General features: G+C 37.3%; 1 protein-coding gene across 2 annotated transcripts in view; it reads right to left on the bottom strand.

Annotated features, from left to right (window-relative positions):
• mctp2a (multiple C2 domains, transmembrane 2a) overlaps positions 1–18,703 on the bottom strand; it is a 33,420-nt gene extending 14,717 nt beyond the window's left edge. Inside the window, exons 1-18 of one of the 2 annotated variants that reach the window (XM_046864738.1) lie at positions 18,568–18,703; positions 11,806–12,009; positions 11,234–11,703; positions 11,095–11,148; positions 9,779–9,890; positions 6,557–6,699; positions 6,396–6,472; positions 6,165–6,276; positions 6,026–6,061; positions 4,055–4,204; positions 3,368–3,501; positions 2,952–3,132; positions 2,767–2,860; positions 2,581–2,683; positions 2,335–2,437; positions 2,046–2,147; positions 1,730–1,804; positions 1,389–1,508 (exon numbers count right to left, since the gene is read on the bottom strand). In XM_046864738.1, the coding sequence (XP_046720694.1) occupies positions 1,389–1,508; positions 1,730–1,804; positions 2,046–2,147; positions 2,335–2,437; positions 2,581–2,683; positions 2,767–2,860; positions 2,952–3,132; positions 3,368–3,501; positions 4,055–4,204; positions 6,026–6,061; positions 6,165–6,276; positions 6,396–6,472; positions 6,557–6,699; positions 9,779–9,890; positions 11,095–11,148; positions 11,234–11,703; positions 11,806–11,974 (2,235 nt within the window). In that variant the 5' untranslated portion in view covers positions 11,975–12,009; positions 18,568–18,703. Of the gene's footprint in view, positions 1–1,388; positions 1,509–1,729; positions 1,805–2,045; positions 2,148–2,334; positions 2,438–2,580; positions 2,684–2,766; positions 2,861–2,951; positions 3,133–3,367; positions 3,502–4,054; positions 4,205–6,025; positions 6,062–6,164; positions 6,277–6,395; positions 6,473–6,556; positions 6,700–9,778; positions 9,891–11,094; positions 11,149–11,233; positions 12,010–18,567 lie in introns of both variants that reach the window. The other variant, XM_046864737.1, reaches the window with a different exon arrangement.
• Positions 18,704–19,099: the final 396 nt, after the last annotated feature.

Here is a 19,099-nt window from a genome sequence, read left to right as displayed (position 1 = left end):
GTGTTAGTGCTGATCCATCACAAGCTGTCAGAACAGCTCTAGTGTGCTTTGGCACAGATTCTTCAAGTCTGTGTAATTGTACTGGACAGATAAAACACCATTCTTACAAAAAATGGTAGACTATCTGGCAAAGTCTGCTATATTTGTTAATAAAGGCTGAAATCTGGTGAGTAAGAAGGCTAATTGATTTACATAATTTACAAACTCTTCAAACTATTCACTTAGTCATCATCATCATCCAGGAAGGGACCACTGCCATTTGGATATGTTTCTTCATCGGATAAAGGTAATCAGTCAGATAATTATAATTTTTTATATTAATATGCAGTCAGTGTAACGCATACATTCAAGCAGATACAGATAGAACTGCCTTGTTGATTAGAGAGTTTAGGGGAGAATGGCCAAATATGGTGTCCTACCAAATATAACTATGGTGTTTCTAATAAACTGACAGTAAGTGTATATATTGCTCTTTAAAATTCTTTATTCATCTTTTTATTTCACTCCCCAGGTGTCCAGGCGAACCACCTTTTAACACATTACCTTTAGGGATCATTGTTCATTTCAGCAGCACAGAGGAGATTGCAGAATGTACTTTCAGCTCTTAGAACGACTTGAGTCTAAAAATACCTGCCCAACTACAGTGGAACAGCACGCTCCATAGGCTTCTGGAACAACATGGCAAGGACAAGATCTGGTATTGTGCAGCATGACATGAAGGCAAAGCTGCACTGTGTTGTGTGCTAATGGTAAATTAAATCCCATTTAAGACTTGCACTAGATTTTGCAATAGGAATGAATGGTTCACAAAATAGCATCTTTTATGCAAATATATCTTGGCCATGATCCCTTATGCCATATTATAAGACTAAAATAAACCAAATATGATGATTACATCTATTTCTATAAAATTTTTACTAATGGCAGTTTTTGAAATTGACTTGTTCTATAGACAGATAGCTTTTTTTCTCATTTTTAAGCATTTATTTCCAGAAGGAAGCAAAATAATTTGTCAATAGAATAAGAAAAGGTGTTTTTTTTTAGAGACCATTTGTGTAAAAGCATCAAATGAGGTGTGCAGAATTTTGTATTTCTAAATTACAAATAGGAAAGTTACATTACATTTCTAAAGCTAGCAAATGCAGCCAAGGCTAAAATGTCAAATTTGTGGCTAAATTACAAACTGCACCAAAATGGTGAGTTTTTCAATGTCAATCATTACTCTCACTTTAGACATGCCTTTGATGCAAGGAGAGATTAACCGTAAACATCTACTCTGACTGTGGTTTAAGAGTGAGAAGATAAATGTTCTTAATCATAGATGAGTGATTACTTTGTCAGTACAGGCTCTATGGAGGCGTTATAAAGACATCGGTTGGAGGACTTACCAGGAAGGCAATGATGCTCCTCTGAGTGCTCTCCCACTGGAAGCAGCTCTTAATGTACTGCAGCGTATACAGAATAGCCATGCTGATCCTCCTCACACGGTAAATGTTGCGTGCTAACAGCTAATGGGCGACAAATCAGTAGTTAGTAAAAAGCCTGCCATGAAATAATGTTCACAATAAGTGAGGTGTATGGAGGCTTTTACAAAGGACACTTTAGGGGTGATAAATATCAATCCATCAAGCCCACTTAGAATACACGTTGATGGAAGGCCATGTGAGAACATACCGTTACTGTCCTGCAAAAGATGAAGATCTACTGATGATCAGTATACAGTACCAACCTTTTTATTGAATTTTGCGTTGTCCTCCTCAAGCTTTGTTTCTTTGGGATGGAAGGTTCGAATAGCAGCTCTGACCTTGACAGGAAGAAATGGAAATACAGTTTAAAGTATAAGCCACTCCAAATGACAATATTACATTCCATTGGCTTTAACTCAACCTTTGTGAAAAGAATTGGGCACAATATTGAAACTGTTTTTTTTTTTTGTTTTTTTATAATGTGCTTAGTCAAAATCCAACCTCAAATATGTGTACTTGGTAAAGAATATATTTAACACTGTCATGTGTCAGTGCCATTGATCAAAAAAGTATTCTTACTGGATTGTAGAAAACATTCATTTCCAGTGTAATGCTTCCCTTCGACAAGTCTTCCAAATTGTACTTTTTCAAAAGACTGGTTATTTGTTGTCCATTAGACACCTATGAGAATAAAGATTGTGTTTATATTCCCAGAGTGTAGGTTTTACATGTATGCTCACTCTCCAGGACAGTATTCCCTAACAATGAAGATTAGAAGATTTGTTGGTTCCAAACCAAAATATAATCAATGCTAGCAAGAACAAGAAGAAGGCAAAAAAATAAGCCAGGTTTTAATTTCTGAACTTACAGAAAACAAAGGTATAGAGACTTTCCCCAGAAAGTCTGGTGCTTTGTCTCCATCTTCACCAAAAACAGTCAGCATTAGGACATCATGGATGTCCTTAATTGGACTGCAAAAAGTCAAAACTCTTACACACTAAATGATACCATTTAATGCTATTTTGGTATTATGAGAACTTAGGATCATTTAGCTAAAACAGATATATGTATAAATATAAACATTTCAATAACAGAACAATAATGTACCACTCACAATGTAAAAGCTGTTCTCCATTCTGGATTGATGGTCTTATAGATTGTTTGAGTTTGCAGCTTGCTGTTCCCAAGTTCCAGCACACAAAATGGGTCACTCTTACCTGAATTGTAAAAAAAAAAAACAGTTGTATTAGTTTTAGGGAAAATGTGGAAGCTTTGATTACCTTTTTTCTCAAATGAGTACCATTCAGATCAGTAGATGAAAGGTCTGTAGCCCGCAAAACCTTGACCTGGAGATAGCCAACATCATGCAGATTGTCCAGCGTATTCTTCAGACTCTGTGCATGAGACAAGCAGTACTCTTTATCAATATTTAATTTGATCCAGTCTAGAAATGAGAGCATTTATAAAGAAAGACCAAAGACTAACATATTTTTGCAAGGTGTTTTCATAGGTGTATGGGTTGTCTACGGTTGTGGAGCTCAGGTCAGAGATGGAGACTCCAGAACAGGGTTTCTGCGTGACCAGAAACACCAACCGACCTTTGCCAATAATCACGTTGTATGTCTGTGTTGTATTTGCTGGCAGCTGTGAGAGGTCAAGTTCAACCCTGCATATAAGAGCAGTTGCTGTCAGAAATCAATAATATTTTTTTTTTTTAAAGTACAAAATTACAAAAATAATTTAAATAAGCTAAACACATTTGAACTTATTTTCCACCATCAAAATGTGTCTCAAGCAAGTATACTATTCTTTAAAAAATAACTTTTTGGCAGAGAGGGGCTCTTGTCACTGCTTTGAGGAGAATGAACTGCAAAGCTAAAGGTCATGTGTTCTGAACTCACGCTCCCCAGCATTCCTCACACTTTCTGCCCTTCTTGCAGTAGAGCTCGACCAGCAGCACATCTGTTTGGCCATCGTCGAAACGGTTGAATTCAAACCTCTCCCTCCACTGTGGATTTGTCTTAATGCACAGATTCTAAGGCAGAGAAAAAGAAAAAAGGATTCATTGTAGTATGCAGACACAAGGAAATGGCACTACAAAGTGCATAACATTTTATTCTTTCACTCTAAGTCTGATTGAAGGTAAAGGATGAGGCATGAAATGATCATTTTGGAGAACACATTTCTGATCCCTCTCTGGGATTTCAGATCCTGACACCAGTCGATTAGAATCGTCTTTGCTCAACAAACAAGCAAGCCCAAACACAGCTGAAGCTGTTAAAAAAAAAAAGACGTGAACACATGACTAGCACTGGGTAGATTCATCAGGGGGGAGGCTAACGCATTGAGGTGAAGCCAGATGAGCAATGCATGCTGGGAACGCAAATGAGCCTGGAGAAAAGCAGCAGCACAAGCATTAGGAGGGCTGCAGTGACAGCCACAACCAAACAATGATTCAAACAGTGAAGTCTGTGAGAGGGGAAACAAGAGAGATATAAATGAAGGACATATAGGCTTATAGAATGTACTGCAAGTGAAACAGCCCAAGTGTTTGTATGATGGAGATTATTTAGAAGGGGAAACCTTACCTTACTTCGGAACCTCTGCTCTCCCAGTTTGAAGCGAACAAATAGATCCCCTTGGCCACCATCAGGCATGTCCTGCCCTTCCACAAGCACCACAGTATATACTCCACACCACAATTGGCTTTTCTGCACGGCAGCCGCTCGAAGCTGACCCTGGAACCATTAATGTGCATAAAAACAGATAAAAGAGCAGTAAGTCCATTACGTTTGCAAACTGAAATGTTTGCTTTTAAAACAGCAATTTCTGTTGAAAGAAGCAATTAAATAAGATAGTCATTACAAGTGCAATTAAATAGCCAACATGAGGCAATATATCAAAAACCAACACGCATCTCATGTGTGATGAGAATAGCTGCATCCACTGCATTTCAGTTAACTGCTGGAACTTGGCAAGGTCTTCCATATCGATATGCACATCGAGTCCATTACAGGCAGTGCAGATGGATAGCATTGCAGTGAAGAGATTGCTTGCAGCTTGATCGCTGTGCACTTTAAAAAAATACGACATATAAAAGGTTTGCCAGAAATCAAACAGCAGAGCTGTTAGCACAGCAAAGCTGGTCTGGGATGAAGCTGAACTTATTCCCCATTAACACTACTGCTTTAACTCTCAATGTGATGGCCATGTCTCCATAAACAAGGCTCTTTAAAAAGCGATAAGGGGGGAGGGCAGAGGGTTTGGGAGAGAGATAGAATGCTCATCTGAGCCAAGTCATCCCAAGTGTTTATTTTGGACGTGTAGTGTGATCAGCATGGCCAATAAAACAATTCCACTTAACTGTAAGTGGGCCCTAAAGAGAGGCTATTCCTGGTGCTAAAAGGGTCAGGGGGATTGACTCCATATGGTAGCAAAGCATGGGGACGTGGGGGCCTGGTCCATTTGGCTTTCTATCCATCCACAGCTGGGATATTACATATTAACATCTGGGTTATAGCTCACCATGCCTGGGAATGGACCACACCATCCCACATTGGCATAGTGCCTCAGAAAACGGACAAACTCACACATACACGCATATGCGTACACACACACATGCACACGCAAACACTCATACACACACACACACATAGTGGAGCTCAAGCGACCCTGTCAGAAAGAAGCAGCACCACACGCTGTGTGTTAGTGCAGTTGCCAGCCTCCATCTCAGAGGCAGTGTGTGTCAGCACGACTGTGATGGCGGGTATGTGAGAGAGGAGTAGAGCAGATGAGAGGACCATCTTCCGCCTCTCCCGAATAGGTGTCAAATAGAGCCGAGCCTCAGCTGCGCCAGCACAGACATGTGATTCAGAAGAACGATCAGTGTAAAACCCACAGAAAAGCAGTCATATTTACGTATACAAAATAAACACATTAAAATTTTAAGCCCTGGTCCAGTCCAAAAGTACGATTTTGATAATTTTATTGTTCAATGCATTTGCCTGTATGTTTACATATTGTTTGCCAAATTGAATTTCTTTGGGAAAAGGTAAGAAATATAACCAGTTTGCATTAAGGCATGAAGGCATTAAGTTCTAGCAAAAACAAGTCTTACCTCTCTGACAAAAAAAAGAAAAGCTACTGTACTTCAGCTCAAACTAAACCAAATAGTGCTAGACCATTTGAGCTTAATCAAAACACAAAAACATGACATGGTCAGATCACTGCAACATATCATTCTGTCTAGTTGCAGATTCTTTGTACGTTGTGTAAAATTAATGAATGTTATTATAAAAGCAAAATCTGTACAGTAAGCTGAGCAAAGCACGAGATATTATACAATGGTTTACTGCCCCCCAGTGGCCAATTGTAAAACAATAAAGCATATTTTTTTATTTAAAAAAGGGAAAGCTTCAGGGTAAGGTGCAACTCATTGCTATCAACTCTCAGACTGTGAAACTTAAATAGAAATTAAGGTAGAAAATGAGAATTAACAACAGGAACATTGCAAAATTACATACAGTTATGTGTATCTGTATGCAGTTATTTGTATCTACCTTATTGAAGCTTCCTTTCCTCTTAAGAGGCCATTTCTGAAATATAAGCAAGAGACATGTTTGTCATTCAATCTGTTGCTACATAAGACTACACGCTTGTTGTGCCTGACATCTGTTGTGTTTTGTTTTCAGGACATACATTTCGTTTGGTGGGCCCCTCACAGATGGACACGCAGGCGTCTAAGATTATTACTCCCATGTCCTCTTCCAGACTGCCAGGGTCTTTCAAACGTAGGATCATCTCAGATGTTCTGAAAGAAACACCATCTTTATGGGTTGAAGGTCACTAGGTTGAGTTATTCTAAGACTGCTACAGTTGATCATGCCTGATGATGAGCTTCAAAAAAATATGCAAATGAATGTGTCATACTTGTCCAACTCCAAGGTACTGAGCGGGATTAAGCTTGAGCCCATGAAGTCCCGTGATCTTAGATCCCGGTCATACACCTACAGCAGAATTATAAGTCATTGAAAATAGTTTTTGAAAAATTTGAATTGAAACAAAAATCAACTGTGGGAATCTGAGCCTACCTTAACATAGACATTTTGCTCCAGGTCCCTGACAAGGATGGAGAAGCACTCGTTCCACGCAGGATTAAGGTTCTTGTACACAACCTTGCTTTTGTAGACCGTCTTGCCATCTATTCTGAATTTGACATAAGGGTCACTGGTACCTGTTGGAATATTTAACTTATTATTTTAGATAGATAGATAGATAGATAGATAGATAGATAGATAGATAGATAGATAGATAGATAGATAGATAGATAGATAGATAGATAGGGAGCGAGAGAGAGAGAGAGAGAGAGAGAGAGAGAGAGAGAGAGAGAGCGAGAGAGCTCAAGTAATTAAGTTTTATGAATCATGTAATGGGTATAAAATTGGTTAAAATGTACAGATAGCAATAGAAGAAGGACCGTCATGTGACCGTGTATGCATGTGGTCCAGCCAACTTGAAAACCACACACATACAGCCTACCTCCCAAACACACACACACACACACACACACACACACACACACACACACACTAGATATAGCTGCACTGCCATTGATTCGGGAGACTTGTCAGAACGTGGGGGAGATGGCCCTCACAACTCTTAATTGGTTAATTATAGAACAGAACAAAAACTCAGCAGCATGAATCCACAAGCATATTTAAACCCCTGAAATTAAGTGCAACCGGTGTTAATCTCAAACCCTGTTAAGCGACTCCATCCTGCTCAAGCTGGACAAAGAAAAGCAGATGGACAGACCGCCTTTGTCTATGATATGGCATGCAGATTGAAGTAAAAAAGAAGAAGACAAGGGGAGAGGAAAAAAAACAACAAAAAAACAACATGAGCAGATAGAAAGAAGCCCGTGGCTTCGTTTGTATGGATGGATAAAGGGGGTGCTTGAGAAAAAGCGACGGGTAGCTTGGAATCACATGACAAAAGGCCCTGTGGGGACGGGCTGTCAGGCCTGTCAGCGTGCCGCCTATCCAAATGAACAGCTCCAGGAGGCAGCCTGACAGGAGGAGCTGCGGCGGGACTGGAAAAACAGTGACGGCAGAAATTAACGGGCACAAAATAAGGGAGGGAACGTGCATGTGGGGGGTTTGTGGGCTTGTCGGGACGCTTTTTAGAGAACATAGAGGCGGTGTATGTGTGTGGTGTCAGCCGGCCGTGGGCTGGGCGTTAATTGTTAAGCAAATAGAGGCAATGTAGGGGGGAAATGGAGGGGTTTACCACATCACCATTATGCCAACCTGTCACAAAAAGTGAAGATTCAACTAGTGAGGAGACAGTGAAAGCCCTGGGTCTGAATGGGGCACATCACAACTGAAATTTTGACAAGAGCTGTCAAATACAATAAGTCCACCTTGGTTTGACTGAGGTATTTTCTACTCTCTAGATAAAGTTTGAAAAGTAAATGGGAATGTAATCAGGTAAATCCATTATGCTGAACATGTGACAAACATTTTATAAGACATTATCATTTGCTAGTTATTAACATGTGCTGTCCTCTTAAAATCTGTAAAATGTGCCATGTGCTGCCCAATGATGGTTACATCAGTGTGAGCAATTCTTCATAATGACCACGTTTATCATCTCAAAAAGAGTCAAAAGGCACAGTGCTAGTCAAAGTTAACTTCTGCTACATTTATTACTAATAGATCTTCTCCCCCCCCACTACCCCCGTGCCAAAACTATATAAAAGGGTTTATTCTCACATTTTTACAAAACAATTTGGATTAAAGAACATTGAAGGTATTTAAAAAAAATATTCTTTAAAACGATGAATAATGCATACATTATTATTATTATTATTATTATTATTATTATTATTTTAATATTATCATTATTATTAACAAGCAAACATTAGTTATGTGCAAATTAGTTTACTCATGTTTTTATGAATGCATAGTACTTCAATTAACAGGTTTAACCTTGATTTACTGGTTGATAACTGTAATTTACTTTATGTTTTATATTCCTGATATGAACTCCTGACATGGCGATGCATTCTTCTGCAATTTTTTTATTTTATTTTAGGACCTGCATAAGGTGATGTATTTCAATTACATTAAAAAAATAAGCACGTTTCTGTCAAATGAAAAAAAAAAAAAAGGAAGGTAAAAAAAAGATCAGAGGAAAGTTTTAAATATGCTAGGCTCTTCTCCTGTCCATTTAAGTCAGTGTCTGTGTTTTGTAAGATATATACATCCGTTTATAACAGATGATTGTTCATTTTGAAATTGGGGAGTCGATGCATTGCCAGATTGAACTGGCCATGAGAAATATGCAGACTATTTTGCAATTATGAGGAAATAATGAGAGGATGATAGTAATTAACAGCCTCTGGGCATACACCTGTGACACTCATCAGGAGAATTAGGTGCCCAATCAGCTTGGCAAAGCCTGCCACATAAACTGGCACTGGATCTAAAGAAATGTCTCTGGGCATCAAAAAGAACTGCACTGTTCTGTTTGTGCCTAAGATTAAAGTAAACACATATCAAACCTAAGGCTGTTGGGAGGATTCATCTGTGTTAATGCTCAGTAGCAAAAGCCTGCAGAACATAATAGAAACCATGTTTCCAGTCTCTCTACAAAACAGTTAGGCCTGCCTGACCTTATGTCTCTGCAACTTGTTCTTCCATGTATTCCATCCATTTGCATAATTTCTGCTCTGAAGGACAGTCTCTACACCAAAGTATTTGTTATTTCACATCATCATTAAAATATACATGGCCTCTTAATTGCTATGTTAAAACACACTGTCCAAAAGGTGGAGAAGTTGTTTGTGAAACTATCTGTAACACAATAACTATTAGGGAGAGGCCTAAAGTCAGTGTGACTGTTACATTCCAGTCTGACCGCATGCCATGCTTTTATCTCAGGACACCACTTTCAGTTCTTAGCAGCTCAAAGAATTCTATTCAGAAAAAAGTCACCAATCTATAGACAGCCAATACAGGCAAATGCTGAGTGGTGTAGGATGGTGTCAGCTATTTTTCTCTGCATCACTACATAACAGTGGTCATGTTGTGAAATAGAAACAACTGGGGAGACCGCACATACACATATACATTTCATGTGGCAGACAGCCATAATTAACATCCAGAACAGCACAATTTATGTTTCAATTCAGGCTACAGTCAAAGACGTTTCTTTAAAATTTGTTTAGGAAACTATTAAGGTCAGGATATCTGCACTGTTATAAACAGTACACCATGTGACTTAACATTAGAACATGATCACATGCTTACCACAGCGGTCTTTGATGGCTAGGTTCCTTCCCTCCTTTAAGTTGATGGTGAGAAGATAATGAGTCTTCTGTCCTGTTGCAGTAGCCTGGCCTTCACTGCTTACTCCCGAGCTCTGTGTATAATACACACCAAATATAACACTTACTATGTAGAAATGATTTGTAAAATGTGTAAAACGGCTTTTAAAATAAAATTTATTTAATTTATTATTCTTCAGAATGCAAATCTAACTGACATTTCACAAAGCTGCTAGGTAACTATATTAGCTATTGTAATTTAATCAAATCCACTTTAACTGTGGTACTTTTTTATGCTAAACAGATGCACTTTTAACTTTTAACTAGGATTATTAGACATACTAACATGACCGCTAGCAACTTTTCACTGATTACTATGAAGGCTTCAAGTGTCACACCCTAACCTAAGAAACACTCACTGACAAAACAAAATATACTAAAATATGTGTTATATGAATGTATTCAAACTGCTTGTGTTTAAACTTGTTTTTCTTTGTGTGACTTCACATTATGAGTGCACGTGGACAGTAAGCACAAGAGCTCCTGAAATACACTGCAGGTTCCATATTTGCTCTAGCAGCAGCTTTTCATTTCTATGCAAATGAATGTGTAAATCTGATGCTATAAAAACTCTTGTAACCTGAGCCACAATGAAGTTTTGTTGCTTTTACATATATCCTGGTACATAACCGGCACTTCCTCCTCACTCCAAATAGTAGTGTCTTTATATTTTCAGCATACTTCATTTTACTTCTCTGTATATTATACTTTGCTTATTTTCAAGATTATAATATTGCACCTTTAGCTATTTCACCTTTTTTAAGGTTTGGTTTACTCTGTACATGAAAGTATGCCAAATAAAAAAATTAAATATATATTTAAGTTAGGGTTGTCAAACGATTAAAATATTCTATCGCGATTCATCGCATGACTGTCGTGAGTTAACTCATGATTAATCGCAATTTATTCATACATTTTTATCTGTTTTAAATGTAGCATAATTATTATTTTTTTTATTTCTACTTTTCAAGTTTTTAATACTCTAATCAACGGGCATGGACAAATATGGATGCTTTATACAAATGTATGTTTATTATTAGTGAAACCAAACTTAACATAGAGCATGAAGCCAAAATATTCTTGTAAATGTTTTAAAGGAATTATGGTGTTTTAAATGACGTAAATCATCAGGACAATATCTCCTCTTTAATTCAATGATGTTGTCTGAGGCTGAACAGAAGATGCTGGAGGGTACTTTTACCATGAAACTTAATTAAACAAAAAATGGACTGCACTCACTTTTATTTCTTTTGGTGAGAAATTGGTGTCATAGTCATTGGTCTCATTGGAAACCTGTGAAGTAAACAATTTGCTGGTCATGAGCATAAAACAATCAAAATCAAAACTCTTAAAAAAATTATCAATTAAGCCAACTGACTTCATTTGTGTCTTCAGCTGAGCCGATTATAAACATCTCTGTAAACCTTGGTGAAACAGGATCTAACCCTGCCAGGTCATGATCTTGAGGCCAGTAGCTGAATGAGCGGTCCTCAGATGGTGTGCTACAAGCTGACTCACTGTCCTCTATGTACCACGTGGTGTTTCTTTCCTTCTCCTCCGTCTGTTTCTCTAAACTTTCCTTTGTGCCTGGTGCATTCACAAATGCTGGCCGCTCTGATGTAGGATATATGATTGTTGGTGGGGTGGCTGAAAGTAGCGGGTTGTCCACAACCTTGGCTGGTATGTATGGGGCAGTATATTTGTCCAGGTGCCTGGCTGAAGATGGCGTATTTGGGATACTAGCTTGATCCAGAGATAGGTCTGTAGCATTGCACTGGCCCAGGGCACTTTTGGAAAGTGGAGTGCCTGGGGCAGTGCATGAGTCAGTGCCTTTTGCAGATGTTGTGTCTGTGGCAGTGAGACTGTCAGTAAGACTGGATGTTTCACACTTAGTATCATCTGAAACAAACAAATTCGACCTAGCAAATGGGCCTGTGGATGAAGACTCACCAGATAGGTCTAGAAAAGATGACATGGATTGAGTACTTAACAAGTCTGGTACTGAGATACTCCTTCTGTATTTCAGGGGAGTCTTTTTGCCTTTCCTCCCCATTTTTACATTAAACAATGGCTTAGTTTTGTCTCTGAGTTTGGCAAAAACATTCTTTTTAGAATCCATTTTCAATGGAGCTGAGATCGTTTTTTCCTTGATAGCTGAAAATAAAACAAAAGACCACAAGGATTTATATAAATTAATTTGCATTTCTAACAAAAACATTACATACAGTATGCTCCAAAAGAAATGGGAAACACAAATGTACTAATAACCAGGTCAGCCAAGAAAAATAACAGTTGGTGACAAAAGCATTCTGAGAGGAGTGAACAAAAACAGCTCTCACTGACATCAATAACCTCTACAAGAGAGAAATGAACAGTTTTGAAGAACACTGATTAAGGTTCTGCTAATAATCCAATACATATAAGATCATGCATGGTTTCTTCTGGCATGATGTCACAAATTTTTTTACTGATTATGATGTAACTGATGATGGAGAAAAATAAATTCAGAGGTCTACAAAAATAATCTGCCAATTTACAGAGAAATGCATCCCCTTTAAGGAAGGAACTTCATTATGCATCATCATGCACTAAGGCAATGGGCCAAAATGCACTGTCAGTTTAACAAGGAACTTAATCGGGGTGAGGAACCGCAAAATACAAAAAGACTGAAAGAAGCTAAATTATACAAACTGAAAAAGCATAAAAAAATAAAAGTTATCATCTTCAGATGAGTTCTGAACTCAGTGGAATCAAGCAAGGAAAGGAATATGCAATAAAATATAAAGAACTGTTTATTTACTGTATTTTCTGCTTATCTTTTCCAATAGTTTTACTTCACCATGTTCTAAGTTGTTTAAAGCATACAGATTGAAATATCAGGTGTAGCAAATTATTGGCGTGTAGCAAAAACAAAATAATTAGCCTTGCCATTTCAAAACATTCAAAGAGTATTGGATGTTATGTTAATAAAGAGTCTGTTTATTCATGCAGCATATTAATGAAATACATCACAAAAGTTTAAAGAGTGCAAACTCTTGGCAGTTAAAAAGTGTCATAGTTTCAAAAACAGGAACTTTACTGTTACTGCTAAACCTCTGTGTGAGAACATATATTTTATCAGTCATAACCACTGTTAAACATTTGCAGTTACAAACGTTACGAATAATATTAGTGTTTCCTTGGTATATGTCACTATTCTTCAGTACATACATTATTTCTTATCCAATTTTAAAACAAAGGATTTCTTTTATTATATGTTTTATTACATACAAACAAACTGAAGCATGTTTTAATATAGGAGGTATGTGATGTTTTACTCAACTGACATCACTTCTCCTCTACAATGTTAATTTCAGACTACTGTACATTCCCCTGTTTAAACTAGAGAATTTAATATATAGATACCATCAGAGGTGCAAAAATAACTTCCTTGTGACTTGTGAAATAAGTGTGTCAGGAAAAAAGTTGTACTGAGTAAACTGCATGCCTGTCAACTTCAAAAAATCGTTCCTGCTCTACAAAACAATGCAGCGACTCCTCTTAGTTAAAAAGACTTCTCTCATCTATTCAATTCTCAAAATGCACTTTAATCATTACTTTCACCTTTACACCACCAAAGAATACCAAAACTTTAAATTAGGTTTGTGCAATTTAATATTATTATTGTCCCTAAATTATATTTCATTATTGTACATGTATACAGTTTACAGTACATTACATGATAGTTTGTTAGTCTAAGTTATTACTCAAAATACACTGTAAGAGTAATCGTTTTCCCCCAATAAAAATATGGATGGCATTTGTATATTAAATGATCTTTGCTGGTATTTTGATCTCGACCTATTGATCTCTATCTACAGTTGTGTTCAAAATTATTCAACCCCCACTGAAATTGATTGTTTTGGTCGGTTTGACATTGATTATGATCATTCAGTCATCCTGCTTACAATTAAATCAAAGAGGCACATGTAGGTCAGACAAATATAACATAACATTTATAATGAAATAACCACAAATGTCTTTTCTGAGCTCACATCATTATCAGTTTTATTCAACCCCCAAGTGACATTCAATCTTAGTACTTAGTACAACATCCTTTTACAGTTATAACAGCTTTTAAACGTGAAGCATAGCTTGACACATGTGTCTTGCAGCGATCTACGGGTATCTTCGCCCATTCATCATGGGCAAAAGCCTCCAGTTCAGTCACATTCTTAGGCTTGCGCACTGCAACTGCTTTCTTTAAGTCCCACCAGAGGTTCTCAATCGGATTTAAGTCTGGTGACTGCGATGGCCACTTCAAAATGTTCCAGCCTTTAATCTGCAACCATGCTCTAGTGGACTTGGAGGTATGCTTGGGATCATTGTCCTGTTGAAAGGTCCAACGCCTTCCAAGCCTCAGGTTTGTGACGGACTGCATCACATTGTCATCCAATATCTCCTGGTACTGAAGAGAATTCATGGTACCTTGCACACGCTGAAGCTTCCCAGTACCTGCAGAAGCAAAACAGCCCCAAAGCATGATTGACCCCCGCCATGCTTCACAGTAGGCAAGGTGTTCTTTTCTTCATAGGCCTTGTTCTTCCTCCTCCAAACATAGCGTTGATCCATGGGCCCAAACAGTTCTAATTTTGTTTCATCAGTCCACAGAACACTATCCCAAAACTTCTGTGGTTTGTCCACATGACTTTTGGCATACTGCAGTCGACTCTTCTTATTCTTTGGGGACAGCAAGGTGCGCCTGGGAGTTCTGGCATGGAGGCCTTCATTACGCAGGGTGCGCCGTATTGTCTGAGCAGAAACTTCAGTACCCACATCTGACAAATCTTTTCTCAGTTCCTCAGCAGTCACACGGGACTTTTCTCCACTCTACGCTTCAGGTAGCGCACAGCAGTCGAAGTCAGCATCTTCTTTCTGCCACGACCAGGCAGCGTTTCAACAGTGCCCTTTGCCTTGAATTTGCGAATGATGCTTCCTATGGTGTCTCTTGGTATGTTTAACATCTTTGCAATCTTCTTATAGCCATTGCCCTTCCTGTGAAGAGTAATCACCTGTTTTTTTGTCTTCCTGGACCATTCTCTTGACCTCACCATGTTTGTAACCACACCAGTAAATGTCTAGAAGGAGCTGAGTATCACAGTCATTTTAAAGCTGCCTAATTGGTGCTTATTAGGCTTTATTGCTGCTCCCTGATATCCACAGGTGTTTTCAATACCTGATTAAAAACACTTCATTGAACCTCTGTTCTTCAGAGTGGTAGTCTTTAAGGGGTTGAATAATTATGTCAATGAAGAATTCACAAAAGAAACATTTACTACTGTATTACAAAACTAATTGATGTCATTTTAGTTGCATATGGTTCTTTAAGAAGTCCTTGTAGGATTTCATTCTGAATACAATTACAAATGTACACTAAATTCCCTAAAACCATTTACAGCATTGGGGGTTGAATAATTTTGAACACAACTGTATCTTATCTCCTATAAATGTGTTTATGTGAAATAGTCATTGTATGTCACCTACTTAGCGTATTCATATTTTAATATCAAATCAAATATGTATTTAACATTGTGTTACTATACACTATTTACTAAGAATGCCACCAAAATCTTGGAAAAATATGCAATGTTATGTTTAACACTGATACTACACTATTCTACAAATAATGTCAACATAAATCATTAGGAATTGACTAAAGGTTTTTCTGTTTTATACCGGTGCCCTTCTTCTCTCTCCTGAGCTCTTCTGCCTCAACAGAGAGCCATATCATTATTGGACAAATGTTGAAAGGATTTGATCAAAAATGTGCTGATATAGGTCCCCCATCCATCTGAGTTTCTGCAATTGTCACAATTCCTGACTTCACAATTTATTATTATTATTATTATTATTACTATTATTATTATTTAACTTTTTCTACTCCTTTTAGGCTAATGGTCCACGTTGATTAAATTCTTAATAACAATATTCTAAAATGAAAGATTTAATATCATCAATATCATTGTTTAGCCTTACCCTCCTTACTACACTGTTATTGTTAATAAATTTGTTGACAGAGACTCAAAGCCCTTTTGTATGTCGCTCTGGATCAGGGTGTCTGCTAAATGCTTTAAATGTAAATGTACACTGTAAAATATTACTCTCAATACTACTACTGCACGCAGCTAAATGCTGTGGTCCTATGAGTTCTTGTGTGCAAATTTCACATTTGTAGTGTAAAAATAGATCATAATGGTATGCATTCTGTAACAAAAATCAGACAGTGTGCATTGAGGAACTGCATATTATACCAGCATTCTATTAATCATGAATCTCATACACTTGCACTGTTTGAACAAAAGAGGTTCAATCTGCTTAACCTATCCATCCGTTTTCTATGTTCCTTATTTTACACTGGGTATCACGGGAGCCTGGAGCCTCTCTCAGACAGGACAGGGTGCCAACCCAATGCAGAGCACACAATTTAGAAATGCCAATCAGTCTATGATGCATGTCTGTAGACTGGGGAAGGAAATTAAAGTGCCTGGAAAAAACCCAAAAGCACAAAAAGAACATGAAACTCCACACACACAAATATACTTCTCTGTGCTTCTCTAAGCTTCATCGGTACTTGTGAACAGATATATGTTATATATATACTGTATGTTATATATGTTATATATATACTGTATGTTATATAGTGATCAATTTTATAATGGTTAAATAGAGTGCAATGTATTGTGTTTGTTTATATAAACTCTTGGTTATAGTCTTTATAGTCCTCTTTGCACAGTATTGTATATTCAGAGTATACAGTAAGTTTACTGGTCAGCACTATCTTGTGTTATGTGTATTGTCCCACAATGTTTTGTGTTGTCTTGTGTGGTCTGTATGTCTGTACTGTCTGTCTGTACTGTTTTTCATCTGCACTGTTTGCACTAGGTTGCACTCGATGTACTTTATGTAGCCTTATGTTATGTAGCTCTATGTTGTTTAGTGTAGCACCAGGGTTCTGGGGGAACGTTGTCTCATTTTTACAGTAGGACTTGAGGACTTGACTTGAGTGATTTGGTAGCTTTTAAAAGATTGACACTGCCAGGGAAGTGGTAGCATAGTGGGAAAAATGCTGCTATTTTATATTAAAATTAGAGTTCAAATCCCATTCCCAGCTACTGCTATGTCCTCAAGAATGACCTTAAACCTTAAAAAGTTTTATAAATTAGATCATTATAAGTACCGTAATTTCCAGACTATAAAGTGCACCCAAATATAAGCCGCACCCACTGAATTTTAAAATACTGAATTTTAAATACTTGAAAATGAGTAAATACATAGAAATGAAATAAAAATGAGAAGGAGAGAGGAAACTCTGCATTTCAACATTGGATCTTTATTTCTGCTCTAGAGCTCATTATGTTTCACGAACTAACTTTTAAAGTCAGGTGCTTTGTTTGCTGAATCAAAAAATAATAAAAGTTGGGGGAGAATTTATCAGTTTCTTTAATTATTTATGTAGATATGGTTGCTCTCGTTGTGCATTTTTCTTACAATATTAAACATCTATCTGTAGCAATACATTATTATTTTAGTTTTCTACAAATACGAATGCACACTCTAGTGACTATAGTAGTGTATAATTTGAACCTTTAAGCCATACAAAACTGTTTGCTATTAAAAAAATCTTGAATTTTGTTTCTGGAAAATGAATATTTTTGCTCAGAATATTGCTTAATGCACTAGGGCAAAAAAGTGCAGTTTTTAAAAGTGAAACAATGAACATGATAATGCTGTAGAAAATCCTGTCCTGTTCACCTGCATACGTAATGGTGTCAAACAGGTTTCCACGCTGGTTGTTCTATTCGGCAGCATACCAAAGTGCAGTAATTCTGCAATGAATGTTTTTTTTAGGTCCACATGACATCAAAACAAGGATAGATAAATAGAAAACCTTAGGCTACCAGTATGTAAAATACATGTATATATCTTACTGCATGAAAATGCTTCTGTACCTCAGCTCTCAGATGCAGTAGTCTGTCTTGTGAAGCTAATAAACATGTGAAATGTGAAAAGAGTCCTCTGCTGTCTCACATTTTTGAGATTTTCTGTTTTCTCGGAAATACCCAAGACTTTTTTCGAACCTGTCTAGTTTAAACAGGTTCAGAAAATGATATTTTACATCAACATGGTATTAATTCAATTCAGTTCAGGTATATTTCTATAACACTGTTAACAATGGACATTGTCCCATAGCAGCTTTATAGATATAAAGAGTCTATCAAGTTGAATGTATAAGTTTAGTGCCTATAAGTTTATTCCTTATAAGTTTATCCAAAATGAGCGAACGAGTGGCGATTATGGCAAGTAAAAACTCCCCGAGATGGTATGAGGAAGAAAGCCCGTGTAGAAGACAGTTGATATTAGGTTCAAACCAATCCTCTTTGTTTATGAGTTGCTCAGTAACTTCATGGATCTTTAGGTTGTTTATGTTATATGAATATATACATATAAGAAGATTCAATTGTACAGTTCATGAATTTCTATATGACTAAAGAAGATATAATATCTTGTTTCTCTGAAGAAGAATAAAAGAGTAGTGTGGATAAGCGTGTACAGAGAGCAGACACTTGTTATCTGTGTTACATTAGCAGCCTTTAAGACATGGTTGACCTGGTCACCTGGTCGGCAGCAGTCAACTCACCTTCAGACCTGTGAAATTGAAAAACATGTTCTTACCTATACAGAGGTTCGTTCAAATGTAATGTAGACTTGTGCGTTGTGCGTGTCCTCGTGTAAAGTATTAAACCGGTACAACTCAAACACCCAGAGTCTGTGAAGTTGTCAGTCTGATTTGACCGGTTTGTTGTGTCGCTGCTGGGCGGAGCAGAGCGTGTCAACACTGTAGTTGAGGTTCAGGCGCCTTTACATCGCGTTCCTGCTGAAAAATCCAGTCTGATCAGCTGCTGAAACCTGGCCAGAGCTGATTAGCTTAAAACTCGTTCTGAATCGCATCTAGTAACGAAACCATCGTTTTTTTTTCTTTTATTATTATATATTTTTTGTTTGCTTTTGTTTTTTGTAAGAGAACTAACAATAAGGCACCAATACTAGAAACAATCACTGATCATATTAAACATGTGATTAGGAAACGTTATCACAGGTTGGGAACAATATTTATTCGTGTTTATTGTGGCCAGTGGCGGATGAAATAATTCTTTCCTGTACACATTCCCTGCTTAATATATTACTCCGCTAAGAGTAACACTTT

Source organism: Silurus meridionalis, chromosome 13 (assembly GCF_014805685.1).
Source record: "Silurus meridionalis isolate SWU-2019-XX chromosome 13, ASM1480568v1, whole genome shotgun sequence".
NCBI classification, from domain to species: Eukaryota; Metazoa; Chordata; class Actinopteri; order Siluriformes; family Siluridae; genus Silurus; species Silurus meridionalis.
The sequence above is the reverse complement of the archived record's forward strand: the minus strand, read 5'-3'. Positions and strand labels throughout refer to the sequence as shown.